Source organism: Caloenas nicobarica, chromosome Z (genome assembly GCF_036013445.1).
Source record: "Caloenas nicobarica isolate bCalNic1 chromosome Z, bCalNic1.hap1, whole genome shotgun sequence".
NCBI lineage: Eukaryota > Metazoa > Chordata > Aves > Columbiformes > Columbidae > Caloenas > Caloenas nicobarica.
In genome coordinates, this window is record NC_088284.1 from 9,297,845 (window position 1) to 9,322,586 (window position 24,742).

At 48.4% G+C, this 24,742-nt stretch overlaps 1 protein-coding gene across 1 annotated transcript in view; it reads left to right on the top strand.

The window, feature by feature from the left end:
- Positions 1 to 24,742, top strand: part of DNAI1 (dynein axonemal intermediate chain 1) — a 138,982-nt gene that overhangs the window by 103,910 nt on the left and 10,330 nt on the right. The window contains exon 18 of the mRNA XM_065657914.1: positions 6,564 to 6,749. Coding sequence (XP_065513986.1) covers positions 6,564 to 6,749 — 186 coding nt within the window. The remainder of the gene's footprint in view (positions 1 to 6,563; positions 6,750 to 24,742) is intronic.

Below are 24,742 nucleotides of genomic sequence, written 5' to 3' on the forward strand. Positions count from 1 at the left end.
AAGATGTCAAATGGTCCTCACAGCCTGTCTGAATGAATAGTAGCTCTTCTGCCCGCTGAGGTTTTTTGTACTGACTCGTAGGAGCCAACTCAAATCAGCTGAGGCTAATGCTGGCTTCTTACCATGTCAAACTGGGAGCGACCCAGTTCTTACTGATGGAGGAAAAGCTGAGAGATACAGCCCTACAGTGAAGCAGCTCCTGCAGTTAGGCCAGGAGACAAAGACCTTCTGTTCCCCGCCATGCAACGCACCCTGGAGCAGCGGACTGGCATGCTGCAGGACAGAGGGATGTGCTTGGCCCTCTCCTGTACCCCAGGACATGCAGCCAGCTCCCGGCTGGCAAAACTCACCCAGCACAGCCCAAAGAGCAGCTTTAATGGATGCCTGCTTATCTTCCTGAGGTCAAAGCTACCTCCAAACACACCTGCAGCAGAGCTGAGGTCAGTCCTTGGCCACTAGCATAAAGGTGGTGTGAAAGCCCCTGTGTTTGTGGGTCTGTCTGGTACTGGTGTATCGGCAACCAAGGACCAGCATTCCTGTGTCGTCCTTGTAGAAGCAAGATGGAAACAAATGTTTTCTGAGTCGAGTCTCCTTTCTTTCTGCCAAGCCTCTTACTGCCACAGGTGTCAGAGGGACCAAGGACTGTCTTACAACCCTTATTTGTAACTCAAAATTGTCCTCCTAGAGAAAATTAACTATTGAAGGCTGTTCTGGCTGCAGTAGGAGTATAGTAATTATGCAAAGTAAGTCCTCCACCACATGGCAGTTTGGCTTTGATGCGTGCTGGGTCTGCCCTGCCTGCCCAGTGCCATTAGGATGCTCCAGCAGCTGTCTTGGCGCTAGACAGGGGCTGGGGCTGGGGCTGGCCTGCCCCCTTGTTAAATGTGTCACCTGTGACTTTGAAACAAATCATCTGTGGAGTTTGCAAATGGATAAAGTATCATGATTCAGTCAAGAAAATTAGGGAAATCCATCACAACGACAATGAAAGTCAAGCGGTGAAAAAGATGTCAAATGGTAAAGGGCAACATATTTAATTATCCCTCACCTTTTGCTCTTGCACTGATTTTATTCTTTGTTGCCAAGTTACCAGGTACATCTGCCTTGTTCTTACACACATAGGTATTTCCTCCCAGCCTCAGTTCTTGTTGCTGTCAGGTTGGTTTTGAGCATGCTAGCATTGCCCAGACCACTGGGGAAAGCTTGTAAGGCTGGAACAAAAGGACAGCAAAGGCTGCAGCCACTGCAGACCCAGTGTGTGTTCAAGGAATGCAATAAAGGCAGGATAGGTCTAAGTAGCTCTTCAGCTCCCTTCTTCATGGCCACCAGAGTCCAGTAGTTTGTTCTGCTGGCAGAGAGGTTGGTTGCTTTCAGGTGGTGCTTCTTGGAGGCTCCAGCTCTCCCCTGGATCCCCTGGCATCTCCCTCCCTGGGCTTGCCAGGCTGCTGTGCTGCAGGGCACGGGATGACAGCAGAGTGTGAGGACAGAGGGATTCAAGTCACCTTGGAGCAGATGAGAGCCTGGGCTGACTTTCAGGCTGTAAGTGCAGTTTGCAGAGTGGGTGGGGAGAAGTGAGATGTTCAAAACTCTGAACGAATTTTGACGCTGGAGCTACGGTAATAGCCTTGGATGTGCACTGTGCTGTGCTTACAGAGCAGCCGTGCAAAGCCTCAGTGGGGAACCACTGCATTTTGGGAGGTGGAATATATTTCCGTGATTCATACAGAGAGGAGATGTTGGTCTGGGTGCAAGTCAAATATTTATGTCAAATATTTTCTGCAACTGTAACACAGCAGAGTTAGATCCATTATTACCTGTAGGTCAAGCATAGAGTCTCTGTTGTTACCCTGATGGTAATTTTAAAATGTTCTTATTGAATAAAAAGCATCAGAAGCATCAGATAGAGACTGTAAGATTCACCTGATCCCGTCTCAGACATAACTGGGCATCTACTCCATTCAGTGCTCCTCTTCGGATGCTACTGACTCACCCCAGTTACTGTCCTTACATCAAGGAAAAGTTCTCTTCGAACATCTGCCTGGCATATCTACCAACAGACTGTCCAGCACTTTGGGCCTGTGAGTCTAGGTTTCTTTTGATGTTGTTGATGCCAGCTCATGAATCCCCACACTGCAATGAACTGCTTAGCTCAACAGCTTGGGCTTCATTTGGAGGGTGGTTCGTGTCCTCCTGCACTTCCTTGGAATGGTCATGCAGGTTTACAGGGAGCATAAATAAAATAGCTCTTGGAGTTGTTGGTTACCGCCCAGTGCTTTATTCTCCCTGGGGATCTGCAGCTAAGATGGGGGAAGTGAAGGAGACTTCTTGCACTTTCAGATATTTCAGACATTTTCAGATTTGTTTTACCTCTCTCACTGTGCTTCTCCCCAAGTTTCTTGTTCTTGGAGTCTTCTTTATGTCCTTCTGAGACAGTGGCCACACATTGTTCCTAAGGACTCGGTAACAACAGAAGTGAAATACCCTTTCCCATTATCTGAATGCTTATTAGCAGAAAGAATGATGCTGTCTGCCATGGCCTGTGAGCAACAGGACTGCAGAGCCTGCAGGTCTCTGGTTTGCTTCTACAGGATTTGCAGAAGGTATCTGATAAAAGCCAGTTTATTGCCAAGAGGCTCCACGTCCCTCTCTGGGCACATGCGCCACAGTGAAAACACTTTTTGAGGACTGAGAATCAGAGGTTTGAAGCCTCCACCGTGCAGTTTCTAAACTGCTCCTGAATGAATGTGGGTGAGTGAGTGTGGTGGCCCCACGTCTCTGCACCTGCAGGGAGGGAAGTGCTGGGACCAGCCTAAGGCAGCATGAGAAGAAGTAGTGTACAGAGCGGGGCAGGAAAGATGGGGCAATTCACAGAAGCACCCTCACTGGTTTGTAAACTCTGACAAGGATACTGCTTTGACAAGCTTTTTGTGCCTACACAGTTCTCAGTACTGTTAAAACTCGAGGTGGTGTCCCAGAACAGGGCACCGTGCTGCCACGATACTTTATGCTGTCTTTCCATCAAAGTCACACTTTCTGCTTTAGGGACCCTGAGCAAGGTACTGTCTTTCCCATGGATTCATTAAACTGTGAAGTGTCACATTCCAACAAGCATCTCCACCTTGCTGTGATGCTGGATATAAAAGTCTGGGTGATGCCATGGTACTGAGTGAGGCATCGGGGGCCAGATGGGTGGAAGCAAGCCTGCCCTGTGAGCTGTAGGAGCCCAGGACGATACGACACGTTGTTTGTCAGTGAACATGTAAATATGCTTGTCTGCCATGTGTGGAAAGTTATAAAAATATAGTAAAAAATGCCAGTTTGCACCAGCTGCCTGACAGTGTCTGGGTGGCAGCTGTCATCTGCGTGCTGCCTGCCCTGAGAAGAAGAGTGCCCTGTGGAGGCACCTGATCTCCATGGAGAGGATTTGGATGCGGCTCTGGCTCTGGTCATCTTTGCTCCCTGTGAGTCTTATACCTGAGTCACATGTGGGGTTTGGTTGCACTTCTGTGGGTCATGGTTGGACTTCTCTGGGTCATATACTGAGAGAGGGCTCATCCTGCAAGACCTGAGAGGCTGTCTTCGCATGGAAGCAGTGGTCTGTAATCTGGAGGGACAGAGGCCACTGGGGCAGTGGATGGAGAGAAGCTGTGTGCTGTTGGTGAATCTCTGGGAGATTCAGATGGATCTCACTCCATAATCCTTAATCCTGGGACCTGAGCCAGCAGGACAGCTCATGGGATGAGGAACCTCAAGGGAGAGCTGCAGCTTTTCAGTCTCCCGTTCTTTGGGCAGAAAACCCTGCCCCAAGCCTCAGGCAGATCTGCAGATGGTGCCGGTCACATGCAGCTCTGCTGCTTTACAGCACTGTTAAGTGTTGTGAGAAGCCCTGAGCCCCTTTTAGTTTGCTCTCAAAATACCAGTAACAGTGTTGTTCTGGCCCCATTTCCCTCTCTCCTGAGAGTGCCTGTGAGCCTCTAAATTAAAGCGCCTGAAGTCTTTCCTAATGCCCGTGGCCTACCCCTCCATCTGGAGTGTCTGACAGCTGATACGAGGCTGATGTTTCCCGCTGAAGAACTGAAATAGTTTGTTCTTTTCCATGATTCCCTTGGCAAAGGAAAACAAGCCCATTTGTTTAGAAGCTCATAAAAGAGGAGCTTTATAGTAGGAACATTCATAAACTTGTTTGCTTTTGACCTTCTCCACATTGCTGATGGTTTCGCGTTCTCGTCCCAAGCATTGTGCTTGTCTGGGCTGTCAGTGGCATTTTTGAAAAACAAGCTCACCCAGAGTAATTTGCATTGCTCAGCACTCCAACACTGAGCCTTCAGACGTGCCATTATTCCCCACTGCAGTGCTGGTAGGGCACGCAGGTGTGAAACATTGACAGCCTTATAGAACAGCAGTGCAGACCTTGCTGAAAAGAAACGTGGCCACTAATTCCATGTTTTATTTTGTTTTGGTGGTGTTTTTTTTTTTTTCTAGATTAATTGATGCTACTCAAGCAATGAGCATTTCCCAGGCTCTTAAGTTATTAAGTACTGAGGTTGTGCCATGAGGGGGAGGGCTGAATCGTGCCCTTAAATTAATGAAAACATATTCTGTGATGGCAAGCAATTAGACCTTGGGTAATGGGGGGGGGGTTCATATGCTTAAAAGAGAGCTTGTTCCTTTTCAGAGATAGTAGGATGGCAGGCATAAAGTACAAGCCAGGCCAGCCACTTTTATTTATGCCTAGAGGTAGGAAATTGGGATTACTTTGGCTGGACTGTGGGACCTCAAGTGTCAGGTCTCGATTCAGAATTTAATGCTGGCATCTGATATTTTGAGAAGATAAAAATGAAATATTTTTTTCCACCTATGCTTCTGCTGATTGGGGAAGATGTCTTCAAAGTGCAGATCCTCACCTGTGACTGATGCTTTGGATTCCCTTCTTGAATTATAAACTGTTGTGGATTTCTTCAAAATAAGTCTGAGAACCCTGTCCACTTTCCAAGCTCTTCCTTGTCTGGAAAAGCCTTATTTTTCTTCAGTGCGGAGAGCATCTTCTTCATCTTGTTTCTGCATCTGTAAAACCTTTGTATGGTTCTCCTGCCCAGACTCAGGACATCACAAATTGCTAGATATTGAGTCCTATGAGGGCAGAACGGCTCACAAGACTGCCTGGGATGTGTGCTTTTACATTGCTCAGCTCTTTGCTATACATGGATTCAGATAAAATTCACCAACTCATAGGCGTATGATGGGAAAGTAGATGTACTGGACTGATACAGAACCTTCCACGCTGTTTGGAATAAGCTTTCATGGGATAACCCTGTCAGATTTCAGATAATTCCTAGATTCAAATTGTGAGCATGGCACAATGTTGAAATAAATGGTCTCATCTCTCTCCTAAGTGCTAGTAAACAAGACACAGCTGGCAGGAGATGTACAAATAGTTCAGTCCTAATTTTCCCCATATTCCCACTGTACTTGTTAGCATAAAATATTCCCTTCCTTAGCTTTTCTGGACAGAAAAGGGAAAATAAACATGAGGCTGCAAGTCTCTACGGTGGATTCAGGATGGGAGTCCAGCATGCTGGAGACTGCTCACTTCAGCACTGGGGAAGAGAGGGACGTCATGTTTTATTAGCCTTTGCAGGCTGTAGCAATGACGGGAGTTAATTGCAATTATGGGGAGATAATATTACGTTAACACATTCTCTCGAGTAACTACCACTGTTGCCTCTGGGGTCATGACAAAACGTGCATCATTGTGCAGCTGGTGATGTGGCAGGTCTGTGTCACTGCTGGATCAGTGCCAGCAGGAATCCCGCCTGAGCAGAGCCCTGGATCTGTCTCTCTCCATCCTCACCTTTCCCATTTGGCAAGTCTCTACCTGGCACTTCTCTCGATGCTGAGGGAGAAGGATGCGTGTGCAGGCATAGCATGCGAAGCAGCCGGGCTGGAGTGGGCTGCCAGCACCAAGCTGTCCTGTGCTGCACGTTTGTCTGTGCTTCCCTGGCTTTGCCCCAGGGTACACCCTTAATTATACTGCCCATGTTCCCATCACTTCCCTATTAATTACTGGTTTGAGTCTTTAATGTTATTATTAGCCTGGAAATATTGTAATAAGGGGTAATAAGTATTTCTGGCGGTATTCCCCACTTTGTGCATCAGTTTGTGTTAGACTCTGATTTAGCACATGGTTGTCTCGTTACTTGCAGCGCTGAGAAGGGAGGTTATGACCTGTGGTGCTGTCAATGCTGGCACTGAGCCTTCTCCAGTCCGGATCAGCTGGACCCTTGCCAAGGGTTTTGGAAAGAGCTTGCACCCACAGGAGGGAACTTGTCCTCACCCCATGAGCACTTGGAGGATGGGGACAGTCCCTCAAAAGCAGAAGGCAGTTTCTGAACACTGGTTGCTTAAAAGAGGGCAAAGGACTGACTGCAGATGGTAATTGTGTGATGAGGCTGCCTTTTTGTGGGACCTTTTCTCTCTGATTTCCTCAGCCATTGTGCTGCTGCTGAGGGACGTTCTTGCCTGATTAACTCCTTTTGTGTTCTTTGCATATTTTTTTCCCACAGGCCCATGTGTTTGATCTGGATGTTAATAAGTATGAAGCTCTCTGCACCCAGCTAGTGGTGTCCAAGAAGAAAAATAAAATAACCCATATCCAGTTTAACCCTGTCTACCCTGTTGTCATCATTGGAGATGAACGAGGCCATATTGTCACCTTGAAGCTCTCTCCCAACCTGCGCAAGATGCCCAAGGTAAGGACAACTTGCATTCCCGTAATGGAGGTACCACACCACAGCAGGTCTCTTCATGCCTTATCACTGTCCCCTTTCCTTCTGTGCAATGATGTTGGCACAGCTACTCTTTCTAGCAAAGTGTTTAAGATTACCTCAAGCCTTTTGGGTAGGATGCTTGGGATGTTGGATCCCTGCCTCTGTTCCTGTGTGAGTTAGAAGACTCAGTTTGCTCCTAGACAGGAGAGGGGACTGGTGGGATGGGGGTTTGCTGTCTGTGGGCACTTTCTCACCATGGTCCTGACAAGCCCAGAAGCCCTGCAGAGGTTCATTTGTTTCCCAAAGCTCACATCTTTCCTGAGCTTTGGGTTTTATTTGCAAAGCTCCTTGAAACCAAGTAAAGGAGGTCCCAACTCCTTCCCAAGTCCTCACACAGAACCCATGCATCCCAACTTCTTGCTGTCTTGGATCATCAGAGCCTGTCCCTTGACCACAGTGTCATCTCTTCTGTAAGTGAGCAAGCACTGTCTTTAATTTGTGAGGAAACTTGGGATCCTTGTCTCAGGAACAAGCAAAGAGATGCATGTACCTCTGTGAGCTGGTGAAGCCCCTTTTCCCACCCAGCCATGAGGGCCAGTGGTGAAGGATGATGACCTCTCCCACATGGATCCTTTACTAGACTTTCTGGACTTCATCCAGCTATGAGCTGAATGCCTGTAAATGCAGTATCCTTTCTGAGCCCATGTAATTCTCATATCCAGTTGTCTATTGCTCAGCGGAGCTTTTTCAGTTTCAGGCTATTTAGAACTGTTCCACGAAAGCAATCTCTCAAGATTATAATTTTTAATTTATATACTCCCAAGGGTTATATATACTCTGCTAACCCACTGTATTAGGCAGGGTCTCTGACCAGGAACTAATCACCCTGGTGTCTCTCCAGAGTCTTCTGGGTAATCTAGGGACATGGTTTAGTGTTAGATTTAGGTTATGGTTGGACTCGATGATCTTAAGGGTCTCTTCCAACCAAAATGATTCAATGATTTCTAAAAAGTTCCTTCAGCCAGACACCACTGAAATGTAAATCTTCCCTGTGCTGAGAGAGCATATAAAACACAGTACAGTAACATGGCAGTCTGTTTGGGGCTGGGTGTGGGAGCTGTGGAGGAGAATGTCTCATATGCTTCACACTTTTTTATTTCTGTCGAAACCTCAGCCCAAGGCCATCCAAGCTCTCAGGGCTTTCATCAGCTTGGCTCAGGACAAGTTTCCTGGTTGCTTTATGAGACCTTCCTGGGCATGGGCAAGCACCATGTCTCCCATGGACCCTGATTGCAAAAGGGTTCAGCAGTGGAGATGGGTCACACACACATAAACACAGCTACTCTCCTCCACACCCCAGCTGTGGAATGAGCAGCACCAAGCAATACTGTGCTGTGTGTCAGAATGAATTAAAATGTCTTCTTCGCTCCTGATGGCCAGCAGCATCCCTCCGTGCAGGTATGAATGTCATAATCTCCCTTTGCCAACTTTCTTCAGAGACAAATTGCTTATTGTTGACAAAGCAGTTTAAACTGTGAGTTCAGAAGTGGCTCCATCACTTATTGCTGTCCTTAAGCCAATAGGTACCATATCCACGGAAACATATAAATGGGATGGAAATGGACTCTGCTGCTCTGATGTTATTAAGATATCTGTCTTCTGCTTGCTTGGTGAGGTTTGGAGGGACACTAAACACTGAACTAAATGTTTTCCACACATGTAGAGAAGAAGGAGGGATGTTCAAGTGTGGCTGGTGATGTGTGCAGGTCCTCTGGCTACATCCAGCTCTTCTCTGAAAGCGATGAGAATTTAAAACAGATGACATACAATATGGTGACAAAGTGGTGGACCTGGCCTGGCCAGCTCAGTAGTATTTCTGTGCCACAAGCAGACGAGCGAGCTGGGTCACTGAGCCCATCTTTTGTGACTGATGTGGCATCTGCTGCACCAAATGCTGGTGTCTGGGCTCCTGTGGTGAGGAGGTTTAGTGGCTGTGAGAGGGTGTTTTAACAGAAGGAAGTCAAGACCCGGTGGAACAGGGAGTGACATCCACTGCATTGTCCTGTCCACCTCCTTGCTGTGGCAGCACCAGCCTTCGTGTCCTTAACTAGCAGCAAGCCTCCAGCCATGTTTGCAAGAGTGTCATCTCAGTGTGAGGAGCCAAATGTACTTCCAGAGTATTGATCCTGGCTCCTCTGACGACAAAGTCGGTGTGCTCTTTAAGCCTTTACCCGCGGCAGCCAGCTTTCCTCTGTAAAATGACTTCACTTCCTCTTTTCTGGGAGTTCCCAGAGCTAAGTTAACAGTTGCAGAATATCCAGAGGTTTTACAAGTGGAGAGGGTCCAAAACTGTGAAGAGGAGTCCTTGCATCCCAGCTGCCTCCTGGCAGACAGAGAAACGTGTCTGTGCCTGGCTCAGGACCTGGGTAACCCAGTCTGGTCTCTCCAGCACTTGATCCCCGAAAAGCCCAGTAGGGAAACCTGTCCAACATCAAGGAGGAGAAGCCATGCCTGGTGCTTCTGGAGAATGACAGAATCACAGAATGTCCTGAGTTGGAAGGGACCCACAAGGATCATCGAGTCCAACTCCTGTCCCTGCACAGGACAACCCCTCAGTTCACACCATGTGTCAGAGGGTGTTGTCCAGTCTCTTCTTGAGCACTGTCAGGCTTGGGGCCGTGACACCTCCCTGGGGAGCCTCTTCCAGTGTCCAGCACCCTCTGGGTGAAGAACCTTTTCCTAATGTCCAACCTGAACCTCCCCTGGCACATCTTCCTGCCATTTCCTTGGGTTCTGTCATTGGTCACCAGAGAGAAGAGATCAGCACCTGTCCCTGCTCCTCCCCTTGTGAGGAAGCTGTAGACCGCAATGAGGGTTTCCCCCAGACTCCTCCAGGCTTGGACATTGAAGCCTTCACACCAGTCCTGGAATCTGTGAGCTCAGCTGCCTGGTCTTGTTTCCACCAACTCCTTTGGAGATGGGAAGGTGCCTTTTGCTGAGGTCTGGCAGAACTCAGGGTGCCAATGGGACAGGGCAGCCAGGGGCTCATCCAGGTCCCACTGTCCCTTTGTTTCACATCGGTGTCACAGGGATTTGCCTGTGAAGCTTCTCCACTAGCATCCTGCACAGCTGGAACAGCTGTTTTTGACAGGTCTGACTAGCAGACCAATCACCCCTTTTTGAGAGAGGTCTTAATAGCCATATGTCATTCCACACCCTCTTTCTTCCCCTAAAAAGAGATGTGGTGGTGTCTGCTCTATGTTCTGTGCATTCTTTGGCTGCTGCTGGGCTTCCACGTTAAGGCTCACCGAGAGAGACTGAGCTAACTTCATCCCAATGGGATTTCAGCAGATCTGAATTTATTCTGGTTTGCCTGTTAGTTAAAGCCGGTGTGGTGGATAAGTGGAAATAGGGAGGGTAAGGACTCCTGGGTTCGCGTCAGACTTTGGTTCATCCCTCTGTGTCCTTGAGTGAGGAAGGGAGGTTCAAGAGCTCTTTAAATAATTCACAGGGTTGATCTGCAGCTTAATTAATTCATGTTTGTTAAACACTTTGGGATCTTTAAGAAGTGTTATTTAATACTCCGTATTTTGCTGTCAGCAGTATTAGCACAGCCTCATTTATGAACGCTTGGCAGAACAAAATATGCCAAGAGGGAGGGGAACTTCTTGAAAGCACACAGGTGGTGTTTTCAGAAGTTACTTTCACCAAGACACACAGCAAAAGCTTAAAAAAATACCTAAAACTCCCTGTGAGTTTCAGCTTCCCAAATCATTCAGTGGCACACAGGAGAAGGTGCATTTGTTGTTGAGAGGAAGCGGGGGACGGGGGCTCTGGCACCCATCAGTCACTTGTGTCAAGGGCCCATCTGTGTGCACAGAGATACAGAGATCCCTGTGCTCAGTGTCCTTGTGTCTTTGCCCTGGTGACTTGGGTCCTGGAGTCCTCCACAGCCTGAAGTCTCTGGGGTGGGACAGAGACATCCTCTTCCCCCAAGGCAGTGAGCTGTATTTATTTCCATGAGGTGTGATCCTGGTAGAGGTTTTCTCTGCCTATCGCTGTTGTCTCTAGATTGTGTGAGTCCTCTTGGAGCCCTGGCAGTCTTCTGGGAACACACTACCCAACTAATAAGCACCAGTCCCAAAAGCCTGGGAAGCATGGAGGTTTGGGGGGCAAAGACAGCTGAACCCCAGCTTTGTGGGAAGAGCAACCATGAGGCAGATAGCACAGCTTGCCGAAGGCTTACAGTCAAACTACCACCAGCACAGTCCTGCATTGGCCATTCTGAGCACCCAGCCATGCTGAGCAGAAAGCATACGACCAGCAGATATTGACCTGTGCAGAGAAACCTCATTAAACTAGTTTGGGTCCCTCTGCTCAGAGCTCAGAGGTGAGGCAGAAATGCTTGCAGTATTTTAAGACACAGCAGTAGGAACAAGTGGCTCTCTGCTGTCGTCCAAGCCACTTTTGGACTCCAAGTGCTCCTTAAATATTGCAGCGGTTGTCAGGCAGGAATTGTTTAGCTAATAAAGTATTGTTCCTAATTTGTAACGACCTTGGTGGTTGAGTTCACCCGAGGGAAGCATTGCTGTAAGAAGAATCAGTTTGGGGCAGAGCTGTTTAATTAGTAAGCCTTTCGGGTTTCATTTGAGGGCTAAAAGAAATTAAAGCATTTTGTCATCACAGTCAGAAGAATGTAGTTGCCCATGGGCTTTGGTTTGTTTTTAAAAAAACTGTTAAAATAGCCTGGCACAACTCCTGTCAATGCCAAAAGCAAGCAGGATATAGTAAAAAAACCTGAGTTTTTAGAAATGTGAGACCACAGCAGACTGAGAGAAGAAAAGAAAGCAGGTCTAAGAAAGGTTACCATACAGCATTTGCTGAGGCTAAGGCAAATTTCTTGTCCAGTACCCAGGCTGACAGCCAGAGAGGCAGCCAGCTTCTTGACCTGATGCTTGTCTTGGCTATTTATCTTGTATTATCTAAGGTGATTATCTCAGTCTCTGTTCCCGCTACTGGCTTCCTCACATGCAAGTCACCTCCTTCTCTGTCCCTCAGGGATCACTGAGTTATTTCTCAAGCAGTATATCCTAGCTGACAGGGTCTAGCTGGGCATGAGTGGGGTGGGAAGGGGAGCACAGGTGCTCGCCCACCCCAGGATGGCACGGCTGTGCATGTGTCAGGAGCTGCAGGCACACGCCTGTGAGTCCAGCGCTGGGTGCCTGTCAGCAGCTTGTGGTGTGGGGACAAGCGAGGCGCACGGGGTGGCTCTGAGCCTTCCTATCCATGTACACAGGCTGGGCAGCTGCTCTGCCCTCTCTGTGCCTTGTCACACCAGCCAGTGTCGCCTCTGGAGTCCCTATGCCTCCCTGCCCTTTTGCAGCCCTTATGATTTTTGTCCTTGGACAGATCCAGCCGAAGGATGCTTAGCCTAAGGCAGGACCATTGAGTTTTGCTGCCTGAAGCACTTTGGCTCTTTGACTAGCTGATGGCAAAGTCTGGGAGGGATTGGTCAGGATTTGGGGGACTGTGACAAAAAGCTGGAGGATGTTGGGGTTTTCAGTAGGTGAAGGAGGGAAGGAGATTTGGGGAAGATTGCTGGAAGGGTGCAAAGTGTTAGGGAGATGGTAGGAGAGTGGCTGCAATCTCTTCTTCAGCCTATCCCCCTCCCCAGCACTGCCTCCTTCGCTGTCCCCTGGGGCTTGAGGTTGCTTCCTTCTGATACTCTCCAGCAGCATACACTGCACAAAGTGCTTTCTCAGTAAGAGACCCCAGTTTTGTCCCTATATCCTTCCTCAGTGGGATGCAGCTCAGGTCCGGAGCTGGCACTAAGCTAGGACAGTGTGAGTGTATGCTGGGATGTTGGGATGCTTGACCCTGAGCCCCACTGCTTTATAACCTTGCATTGTTGTGACCAGTGGTGGCAGGGAAGAACTTAAAACAGTTAAGGACCAGAAGATTGTTTCTGTTCTTAGTGTTTTCCTGTAGCTCTGGGAGGTATTTCAGGAGCTTTGGGGGGTGAACCGACAAGCACAGGAAGATGAACTTGAACTCTGTCCTTCTGTCCCAGGAGGTACAGTCCATCTGCACGTAGGATTGTATTTACAGTAGGAAGCTATAGATTAGATAGACTCTCCAAGGTCGCATCAGTCCTGGACTGGTGAGTGGTTTAACACTGAGGGAAGTACATTTTGTCCCCAGGCTTTCTATTTCAACAACTCTCATGTGATATCATGCTATCTGAGAGAGAAGCACTCGCCTCGCCTCTCCAAATGGCTCAAGTCTTGCTTTCCTAGTGGTGTAATTCGTAGTGCCTCAGTTTTCATGCAAATGCTCCTCTCTCGTTGAGATTCCCGCAGCCACTTCTACACTGTTCAGGCAGTGGCCAATTTCCTTGTGTCTCTTCAGGGCTCGCTAATTGCGCAGTGACCCGAAATCATGGAACACAAGCAGTGCTGGAGGAATTTGGTGTTGAGCGCTGCTGAGCTTGCCTACATCAGGACTGCTTCCTCCAGATGCAGCTTGGCCCCCTGATAAGGAAGCACACACAAATGAGCTTGGGTCTCATAAAAACTGACCTGCAGCTTGATGGTTTTGCTTCCTCTGAGATTTCCAAATGCTTCTTGATTTCCTTTCAGTCCCTCCTGTGTTATTTAGGCTGGTCACAGATAGCTGCTCTCTGTACTGTTAGGGGAAAAGCCTAGCACCGTGAGGCGGATCCAGGGACTTGTGAAACCCTATTTCTGCCCATTTGCAGCTTTCTGTTTTGCTTGTGTAGGCTTTGTAAGGACATATGCACCACTGTTGACTCCTTGGTACAGGAAGGAAACACAGCGCTGGAGGCCTTCAAGAAGAGTAGGGTAGAGACAGATCTGTAGGGACAGGTGGCTCTGAGCCTGCTTTGGAGCAGGAAGGGCTGGAGGTGGTTGCTGTGACATCCCTGCTGTCGGGGATGGCCCTAGCACACGCCGAGGCCAGCAAGAGGACATTCTGCGTGTGTGCAGCTTGCCAGTGCATGAGCAACATCGCTTGCATCCTGCGGCCATTTTGCTGTGCAGGTCTGTGACTCATAACTATAAATCAACATCTACTCAAGGGAATACCAACGTGCACTGACAAAAGCAGGCTCCCCTGCCCCTTCTGCCTGTTCCTTCCCCTCTGCACTTTTCTGCCCTGCCACCATGCTGGCAGACTCATTGGCAGGATCTGTTCTTCCTCCACTCTCTCACATAAGGATATCTCCCAATCTAACGTAGCCTGGGATAAAATGAGGTGACTCTGTTTAGTCTTGGAAAGCTATTTATTGGGAAAAGAGATGGTCTACTTGCCAGCAGGCTCCGATCCTTCTTGGGCAGAACTGACGCCTTTGGATATTTATCTGGAGACTCTGGACATATCCACTGTGTACAGGACAGTGGCTCTATGGCACAAATCCAGATATTTGAGAATGTCGCGCCACAGGTACAAAGATTTCTGGATCCCAGAAAGAGATGTGGCAACCATAGACACTAGCAGTTTGGAGAGCTAATCCAAACAAGCCAGCACTAGATCTAAAGGGCTTGAATCTTCTCTTGTTTTCTTCATTTTCGATAAAATAACTTTTGGTTTGCATCAGAGTATATGAAGGGAGAAGAGAGCTCTATGTAACCGTGGGATCACTGAAACCCAAGGTCAAAGACCTGAGGTTTTTCTTCTTTTTCTGTTCCTAGCCACGTCTTCAACTTTGTTTTTGTTGTGTAATGTAACTTTCTGTGACTGGCCTGTTTGGCAGTTGGTGGAGAGAACATCAGCATCTTTACAAGTTATTTTAAGCTGAAATCAATTCTCAGTGGTCAGGATGAAGTCTGTGTAGTACATGAAATGGAAACACTGGCAAGTGGAGCAAAAAAAAAGGTCCCATTTTAAGAAAATTCAATAGTACTTATAAATTATTTCTAAAGTGCAATTCTCATCCTGTGATGTGCTGTCAGGGGGACACTGACAAAGTGAGGACTGGCTTTGACTTTCTAGCTTCCTCTTTGAAGATCTGCATAATAAAAAGAGTTTCCCCTGTTTGAAAGTGACACAAGACCACTCTATTTTGTAATACTAGAGGTTTGGAGAAAAATGCCAGGAGGATTTGGTTTTGTGATCAATAATAGTCAAATCACTGAGCTAAATGCCCCTCTCTAGACATTAATCTAGTGGGTGTCCATTGGATTTGTTGTTCTCTGGGTATTCAAGGGTAACTGAAATCTGAATTTGGCCAAGCAAAATGATTTTCAGTGGGTCTTATTTTACTCCTTCCCTTGTATTTCTGCCCGCTGGCACAGTTATGCTGCTACAAGAACTGTTTTGACTGCAGAGTTTGCATGCTCTTCCTTGTTAATAGGTTGTGTCTGTACTTCGGTGCCTGCACCCTCGAGCTCCCCAAAGCCTGGGCTTTGCATCGTTGCCTGTCCTGGGAAATGCATGCGAAGGAGCCCTGCTTCACATCTTCAAAGGACTTGCATTTTGGTTAGATGTGTGATTGCCTGAATACACCTGCTCGGCTTTGCACAGCTCCTACTTGAGCTGAGCCTCTGCTTTCTCCAGCTCTTTGGCAGGAAGCCATGGTGGCAGACGAGCGGGCACAGCACAGCGTTATGGCAAGAGAGGCACTGCCCAGCCTCGCGGGCTGCTTGGCTCGCCTTCCCTCCCGGTTTCTTTCTTTAGCTGTCCTCTGTGAATTCATTTCAATGCACATGACTTAAATCCCCTCCAGAAAATTGGAGGATCCTGAGAAATCATCAGTTCTTTGCCTGAATAACAGCCCCAGTACAAAGGCAGAGGGGCCTCCGGGGGAACAGGCTGTTTTCAAAGCGTGCCCTCGGTGGAGCCAGCGAGGGAGACTTTTTGGGAGACTGTCATTCTCCCAGCAACGGTTGGGTGCGAGAGCGGGTCTGCCAGCATGCGGCCTCTCCTGCAGAGGCTATTTGGTGCTCAGCCCCCTGCCATAACTGATTACAGCTGCCTGCTGATGGAGATAACACGGATGCTTATCCTCCGGGTCATCTGAGGGTGAGCTACATTTTTGCCAGACAGCCCCAAGCAGCTCTCAGGAGTGCGGCTATTCCTGAGCGGTGGCTCTGCCGCAGGGGTGTGGGGGAGGAAAGCTCGTTAGCTCAGCCCCTGAGCCACAGGGTGCATTTGAAGGGCAAGGTGACAACTCGTCATAAGGATGTGGTGCAAAGTGGTGGCTGGAGCCTGGGAGACCCAGCCCTGGTCCTGGACCTGGCATATCCTTGGATGAGATGTGTCTCCTGTCTGTGTTGAAGTGGGATGAGGGCATAGCAGCCAAGAGGTGTCTGTAGACAGCACAGATCTGTTCCTCTACAGCCTCTCTTCTCCATGCATCCCTCTGGCTGCATGCTTTTAGATACATCTAATACAGTCTTACCTCAGGAGAGGAGCTGATGTTGGGTTGTGCCAATGGACAAGTCCATGCCACCAGAGCCCAGCACCTGGCAGGATCTCCTGCCTCCCTGCATTGTCCATCACAGGAAGATAGTTGGGTGTCACAGGCTGTCAAGCCCAAAATTTCAAGCTGGGGCAGCCAGCTCCCTGCAGAACTGGTAAAAATTAGAAAGTGGAACGAAGTACCCAGAGATGCTTGCTTACAACCCGCAGACACAGCAGTGGATGTGTGAGTTCCTACAACTCCAGCCCAGCAACCCCATTGTGGCCCTGTGCAGCCCCTCAGCTGTCGATCCTGGCAGACAGGGGGGTGAGAAGGGGAAGGTGAGAGCGCAGGTCCTGGTCTCGGGCAGAGGGAAGAGGCGACAGTAGTAAAAGTGAAAGGACGAGGAGGTGGATCATGGCACAAGCAGGCAGGAGCAGGCATCCCATGTGTGTCCTGGCCAGCAAAGCATGTAAAACCCTGGGATGCAGGTGAGCAGCTCCCTGTTGGTTCTGTACGTCCTAGGGATTGGTTTGACCTCCATTTGTGCCGGTCATGCAATTTACATGAAAAAAAGTAACTAGTTATTTCCAACTCATGGCTGTGCAGTATCTTGGGCACCCAAGGACTCACTCAGCAATGGGACCTTCATTTGCAAGGCCCATCCTCGTCGTGTTTTTGCATTGCCTTACTGAACCTGGTAATGCCCCACAGCTTGGAAAAGACGGGGTTTTCATCTTTTCTAAGCTCTTCGGCTTTTCCCTGCTGGTGGTATTACATGCCTTGTCCCTGGGCATTTTCAGGGCGTTCTGGAGCAGTGTCCCTTGTTGCAGAGCTCAGTGGTGTCTGCTGCAGTGACAAGGGCAGGAAATTTGGCGTGACATGGAGTAGGAAGGGCTGCGGCTACAAGAGCCAGAGGAACAGCTTGAGATTTGGCACATCCATGTAACTCTTCCTGAGCTGCTGCCAAAGCCTGACACAGCCTTCCCCAAACAGCCGGCCTGGTTTGGAAAGGGCTTAGGCTGCCTGCGGAGACACGGAGGGCAGCTGCCTGGGAGAGTGTGGCTGTGCCTTGGTAAAAACACATTCCAAGTACCTCGCTTGTAAAAAGCCCTTCTCTTGCAGTTTTCGCATGTGTGTTTCCTAACACTGGATGCATTGATATACAGACCTCTGTGCCCCTGCACACCCTGATTGAAACCATCACGCTGCTCCCAGCCCTTGCCAAGCTTCACCCCAATTCACGCCCGTGCCACCCACCAGCCTCCTCCGAAAGAAAAGAAAGGGAGACACCTGCACTGGCAGGCAGGCCAAATAAATGGCCCTTGCTCAAATTAATTTGATGGGCTCAATGGAAAATTGTTTAAATGAGAGGAGGGAAGGAATCACCAGTGAATCAAACGTCTCACTGCTCACAGTGATCAAGCTGACGCAAAAGGATTATTTTTATCCCATGGAGAAAAGGAAGAGAAGAGCCCTGCGAAGCAGAGGAGAAGAGGGGATGCCTTACAGTCCCGCTGGCTGTGGGAGATGTAGTGACAGCTGCAATCAAAGCAGCTCCGAGGTTCTCCTGGAGGGAAGCTGTTACGCTCCAATTCACCGACTGTTTCTGTGAGATGGGATGCCAGACGCCAGCCGTGTGAGGCCATCGTAGGGCAAACATCCCTTGCTCTCCCCCACTCCCACGTCCCACCAGGGAGCTGCCTGTGATCCCACTGCTCCCAATCTAGGGGATGTCTGAGCTCCTCATGCCCCACAGGGTCATGAGTGCAGAGACCTGCCCTGCCTGGGCTGTATTGTGTTTCCCACCTCCAGCCTGTTGGGCTGAAATCTCCTTTTCATTGTCCCCCAGACCACATCCCATGAGCTGTGCCCTTGCTGCGTGGTGTCCTGAGGGTGCAGGTCTCCCACTGCCCTCCCCAGCGCAGAGGGATCCTTTCACATGCCTGGCCATGATGTTCCCATTTCTCTCTGGTGGGACAGCTGACTGTTTCACTGTTGGCTCATCAGAGAGCTGGAACAGCTCTGCTGGGAGGACAGGCTGAGGGAGTTGGGGTTGTTCAGCCTGGAGAAGAGAAGGCTCCAGGGAGACCTTGTTGCGGCCTTTCAGTACTTAAGAGGGGCCTGTAAGAAAGGTGGGGACAGACTTTTTAGCAGGGCCTGTTGCAACAGGACAAGAGGTGCTGGTTTTAAGCTAAAGGAGGGGAGATTAAGGCTAGACATGAGGAAGAAATTTTTTACAAGGAGGGTGGTAAAATACTGGCCCAGGTTGCCCAGAGAGGTGGTTGATGCCCCATCCCTGGAGACATCCCAGGCCAGGCTGGACGGGGCCCTGAGCAACCTGATCTGGGTGAAGATGTCCCTGCTCATGGCAGGGGGGTTGGAGGAGATGACATTTGAAGGTTCCTTCCAACCCAAACTGTTTTATGATTCTATGACTCACAGCAGCACAGGAGTGCCAGGTCCCATACAGGTGATTATCCCTCTAATCCCAACCGTGATGGCAGAATGCTCCCTCCCCACAATCCTGTATTTGTGTGGGAGGATTGTCCCTGCTCACTTGCAATATCTTGCATTTGTCCCTGTTAAATCACATACAGGTTTTCCAGGTCACATCTCTGGTCCAGAAAAGTAATTTCTAATTCCAGTCCTGCCTTCCTGGACACCTACAGCCTCCCCATCTGTCCCAGTGTCCAAGCACTAACAGGAACGCTGATCAGATCCCTTCCGGACCGTGGAGCCATGAGTGTTGCACACAACTCTGTACCAACAGCTCTGGGTGCAGCTACTCACCTGGGTCTTACCAACTTCTACCATCTTTATATAGATCTTTTGCCTCACTTGGGCATCAGAATATCAAGGCAGGCAATGGCAAAGTCTTCCTGAGGTCAAGATTAATGACTTCGGTGTCATTCCTGTCCACAAGGTGTATTAGCTTGTTGCAAAAAGAAATCATATTAGTTCAGTGTGACTTCTTTGGTACAAACCTGTGCTAGTTGTGATGTGTCTCCTTGCAGGCACTTACAGTTGTTGGCTTGTTCCACTCATCTTCTGAAAAGTTATGTCAAACTGAAGGGTCTGTGGTTCTCTTTTTTTAGGATAGCTATTACATTTACCTTTTTCAGCTTTCTCATCCCTGTTATCCTTTGAAATTCCCCAAGATAAATGCTTCAGATTAAGGCTGTTAGGTTGAGCTGATGTGAAAATAGCTGCTTTCCCAAGGGGCTGGGGCTATTGTGGCCAGGATGGTCTAAAACACCATAGGCAAGCCAAAGAATGTGAGCACAGATAACACCTTTTATTAGGCAAATAAATATACCTGGGAAGAATAGAGAAGTGCATGTGCCCTAAAGCTTGTCTTTTATTCTCCAAATATATATTAGTTGAGCTAATAAAAGACATTGCGTCTGCCTGCCAACCTGTGCTGTCTGGGTAGATGCTAACCTGTGCCTTGCTCAGCCAGACCAGAAACTGGTTTTTCAAATGCAGCTGTGAGACTGGAGGAGCTCATCTCCCTCCAGAACTAGGCCTCCTGCTTTGACCTGCACTGAATGAACCAGCTAAACCAGGAAAAGGAACTCAAAGGCTCTCATTTTACCTGGCCTGGGCAACCAAAGGGCATCCAGTGGAAGTGCAGGAAATTAACAATTTAGTGTCTTTCATGTCATTTAAAAAAAAAAAATGCACCAGGCTTTGCTGTACAGTTAGAGCTTGTAATAGAGCAGAGCAAAAGGCTGATGGATTTGGTTTCGATTACAGCTGCTTGCTCAAGAAGAAAAGCTGTGCTGTAAAAACACTGCAGCCCAAATGGCTCCTGCAGCCTGGGGGCTGGGAAACTCAGGCTGCAGAAGGAAAAGGGAAGCCCAGCCTGACAAACCTCTGCTCATCCACTGCCGTGGCTGGGCTGTGGAGGTGCAGTCTCACTCAGCCCAGCCTCACAGGGCTTCTCAGCCTAAAGCACCGGTGAAGGAGAGAGATTTGGCGTTAGAGGAAACTTAAACATTGCAATTGGACCGTTTCCCCTGCTTCAGAAAGAATTGCTTGTCTGTGAATGTGAGACCTCTTAAACACCACCACGCTGCCTATGTGCTCACTGCTGGCTCCATGGGCTTTCAGCCTTGCTTCATAAATGCTGTTTGACTCATGCCTGTGATAAACCTGTTGCAAGATATTATTTATATCCTGGAATAATGGTTCAGCATGGACTTTCTCTTAAAAATAAACACCATGTTTAAAAGAAAAAGCACCACACAAAACCTGCATGGATTCAGCTAAAAGGAGCTGGGACCAGCAGATCTTTAAAGGGGACACACTGGCCCAGGTTGCCCAGAGAGGTGGTGGATGCCCCATCCCTGGAGACATCCCAGGCCAGGCTGGACGGGGCTCTGAGCAACCTGATCTGGGTGAAGATGTCCCTGCTCATGGCAGGGGGGTTGGACCAGTTGATCTTTAAAGGTCCTGCCCTACCCAAACCATTCCATGATTCTATGATCTTTAAAGGCAGAGGTCTCTGCCCACTACAGATGAGTCTGGCAAGGTTCACCGGGGTTTTTTCGTGACCCCACTCCTGTTGGTAGTGCTGTCAGTGTGACATCTGAGTGCTGCTGCTTAGTAAATAGTGCCAGCAGCAAGACGGTCTCAGAGGCCAGGCTAGAGGACTTGGTACCACGGTGTTGTTTCAGCAACACTCTTCAGAGCACAGACAGAGGCAAGGTGGCATGGGATGGGTATAAATCCCACACAAACTGCACTCACAGCTCTGGGGCTGCATCTTGGAACTGGAAGTGCTGAAAGAGGCGTGAAGGTTGTAAAGGAAAGCATGAACTCCCAGCATGACAGTGAGACATCAAGCCAAACACAGAGTCTGGCTTCCTCACTGGAGTAATTCAGAGCAGAAGCAAAACCAGGGCCATCTGTTTGGGAGCGACATTAATAAATCCATCGCCGTCTGCAGTGCACACATCCAGGGCTGACACTTCAGTGGAGGTGATTGATTGATTGACAAAAAATGCGAACTAAGTCTGGAAAGAGCGAGAGGGTTTATCTAAGGTCTGGGAAACAGAATTTCAAGGAGCTTTTTAGGACCTCACCAACAAATTAAGCCATAGTTTGCTTTGAGTCTAGAAGCACCTGCATGGGAAGGGATTTGCAACAGTGGAAGCCTTTTTAAATTAGCAGAAAGAGATATAATGGGATTTGGCAGCTGACCAAATTCAAACAAGGACTAGAGCACACATACTTAGCATGGCACTAGCTTGTCTACATCCCTTAAACTCCTTCACGTTGAAACTCCTTGTCTTTTACTGAAGATGTGCTGTAGCTCCAAGAGGAGTCATTGGTGTGATGAGTTTACTGATTGAGGCTGTGTGAATCATAACAGTTACTTCTGGGCTTAAAATCTATTAAATCTACTTCTGCTTTTGATCTTGAAATGATTTGGGATTAATGGGCATCATAATACAGGGAGAGTCACATCTTTATAAGAGGTAATCACAGCTTGAAGCAGACCAGGTAGCTGCATATGAAGAGACTAACAGACTTCTGAACTCTTCAGTTCTCGAGTCTGGCCTATTTATTAGATCATGTGTTAAACAATCAAAATGTAAGCACACAGAGACAACAAGGTGTTATGATAACCGTGAGCATGGGCCGACATAAAATCAACACTATGCCTTTTTCTGCCACTGAGATAAACCTGGTGGGAAACTATATCCTTGGCCCACATGCCTGGAGAGCACATAAGGTCTCCTCTTACTCCAGGCTGGAGTTTTCCCACTTGTCAGTAAGCACAGGAAAACAGTCCTCACTTCCTGACCTGTATGGTTCCAGATCTCAAAGACTCTTAGTCCAGCTTCATCCTTGGTCCTCTAGCTGTCTGCCTTTCCACGTATTTCCTCCAGTGCTTCCTGGTCATAATTTGTCACTGGGTCACCTTCTTCAGCTCTTTACTCTTCTAATATACACATTTAAACCAGTCTGTACATCTTCACTGACCTTTAGATACCCTGGGAGGAGAGTGGTGGGGAGTTTGTCACATCTTACACTGCAGTGTGCCAGCATTCCCCAGGGGATGTGAATTGCCCCACTGACGGCTGGATTGCTCTACATGCTCCCAACACTATAAGCATTATATGGTTAAGAGAACATTTGCTTAGAAATGCTGTCTGCAACAAGAGCACAACAACAGAATAGGGTAGAGCTGCAAAACTCATCCTTCACTACACACTTGGTAGTGAAGAACATCCTGGGATCGCAGAGCCACGAGTACGTTCAGGCTAGAAGGGATGTTGAGAGGTGTCTAAACCAACCTGCAGCTCAAAGCGGGATCAGCCCTGAGATCAGACAAAGTTGCTCAGGGCTTAGGCTTCTTTTGAAAAACTCCAGGGCTGGAGATCCCACAGCCTCTCTGGAGCCCTGTTCCGCTGGCTGACTCACTGTGGAGAAAAACTTCCTTATGTCACGTTGAATCTTTCCCTGTTTCGGTTTATGGTTGTTGTGCCTTGTTCACATGGGGTGCACCCCTGTAAAGAGCCTGTCTCTGTCTTCTAGATATCCTCCTCTTGGGTGCTGGTGGGCTCCTGTTAGGTCATCCAAAACATCTCTCCTCCAGGCTGAAGAAGCCCAGCAACACTTAATGTCTCCTCAGTGCAAATCCTCCAGCCCGCAACAATCCTGGTAGTCTCTGCTGGCCTCAATCTGGTTTATCAACATCTAAGTTCAGCCCTTAAACTACCTTCTGCCTCTCTTTCCATAGGTGAAACTGGAGCTCTCCTATCCATTAGCTGAAAATTAAGACTTTTTACAGTGTGTTTTTGATCACCAGGGGCAGAGAACAGAAGCACTGAGCCAGCATAGCCACCTTCTCCTTACCTTATTTCTTTCCTCCCTAGAAAACTCCTTTCTTTTTTTTCCAGTGACCGAGGATGTGGCACCACATAACACTGGGGACAAGAGGTGAGAGTGGCTCACCCTCTTTGCTTCCTCCCACCTCCGAATGCTTCTTTCATTAACACTCACTTAGTGTTTCTTAATTAGCACATTCTGGGCTGGAGCTGCCTGCCCGTGTTGCAACCTTCTGGACAAAACCTGCTGAAGCTTTACCCATTGTATGACAGGAAATATTGGACACTTAGGCTTCTTATTAGACTGACAGCTACTCTTATACTATAGCATTACACAGGGTTTGAGTGTGGTTCTTGCCCTCAGCCTCTGTAGCCATCCTTCGCTTTACCTGTGTCTCCTAAGGGAACTTTCTCTGTGGTTGTGTAGTCACCTTTCTTCAGACTTCTGATGCCAATCCACATGACAAGTGCATGGCTGAGCTAAGACAGGAGATTGCAAAGGTTATGCAAGAAGTGGGAAGAGTAACAGGCTGAAAAATCACCCCAAAAGACCTGGTTATCAGTGGGATAACTGGAATGAAATCTCAGAACAGTCTGCAGATTTATTTTGAGGGAGTTGGTTGGTGTCCTCACTGGCATTTCAAATTTCCTGTTCATTCCTTGGATGATCTAGCAGAGAGTCCACTTATAAAGTCGTGAGAGGGCCTGGTGGCATAGAGGGTCACAAGGACTTCAGAAGACTTAGCGTCAGATCTCCACATGACTTGAAAACATTGGAGAGATGGAGGTCAATTCAGTGAAGACCTTCACAAAGTACCCAAAACATCTGCCAGGACTGACCTCAGCTGTGCTCGATCCTGCTTCAGTGCAGAGCCCAGACCAAGTTCCTGCAGTCCAAGGACTCAGAATTGTGTTAATGAGCCCAACACGGTTGATAATCTCATGCCTGCAATGTGGTGTGGTTCCAGCAGGGAGAGAGATGAGAGTTTGACTCATGTTGTGTTCGCCACAATAGCACCCAAGCCCCAGATGGTCACACAGGAAACATTGCATTTGTCTATGGTTAAATCAGGGGTTGCTGGAATAAATCAGCTCTGTTACAGGTTCTCTGCTGCTCTCACTGGGTTTCTGGCTCATTTACAGATGGTTGCTGGGGAAGTTAAATGACGAACAATAACCATTCACAATGATCCAGGCTTCTTAAGCATTTTACAGGCTAGGGAGAGCCTGGCACTATTTCCCAAGTTACCTTCTTCTCACCTTCGGATCAATTGCAGCTCTCACTTAGGAATTTTATGCATCTTTATGGCAAATAAAGTGTTAATGAAAGTATAATTACTGGAATTAAATTTGGATTTAATTTTCTGAGCACAAATGGCCCCTTTCTGTCTTCCTTTTGTTTTCTGCTTGGTTGCCAGCTGTGAAAACATCTATTTTCAGGATTGTTCTTGATGCCAAGGCACTTGCGCAGTGCCGGGCATGCAGCAGCGCAATGGGCTCATCCCCTGCTGCACTGCATCTCACTTTGCTCTCAAATGATGCTGAGCACTCCCCCGCAGTGAGGGGAAAGAGCACGATCAGCAAAGTGCCTGGAGAAACCACCATGTCTTGCTGTTTGTGGTGGCTGCATCTTATAGCACTTTTACACATAGCGTCCACATGGTTAACTGTTTTGTGGGAGAAGCAGTGGGATATAAGTGGGTGAGGCATGCTGC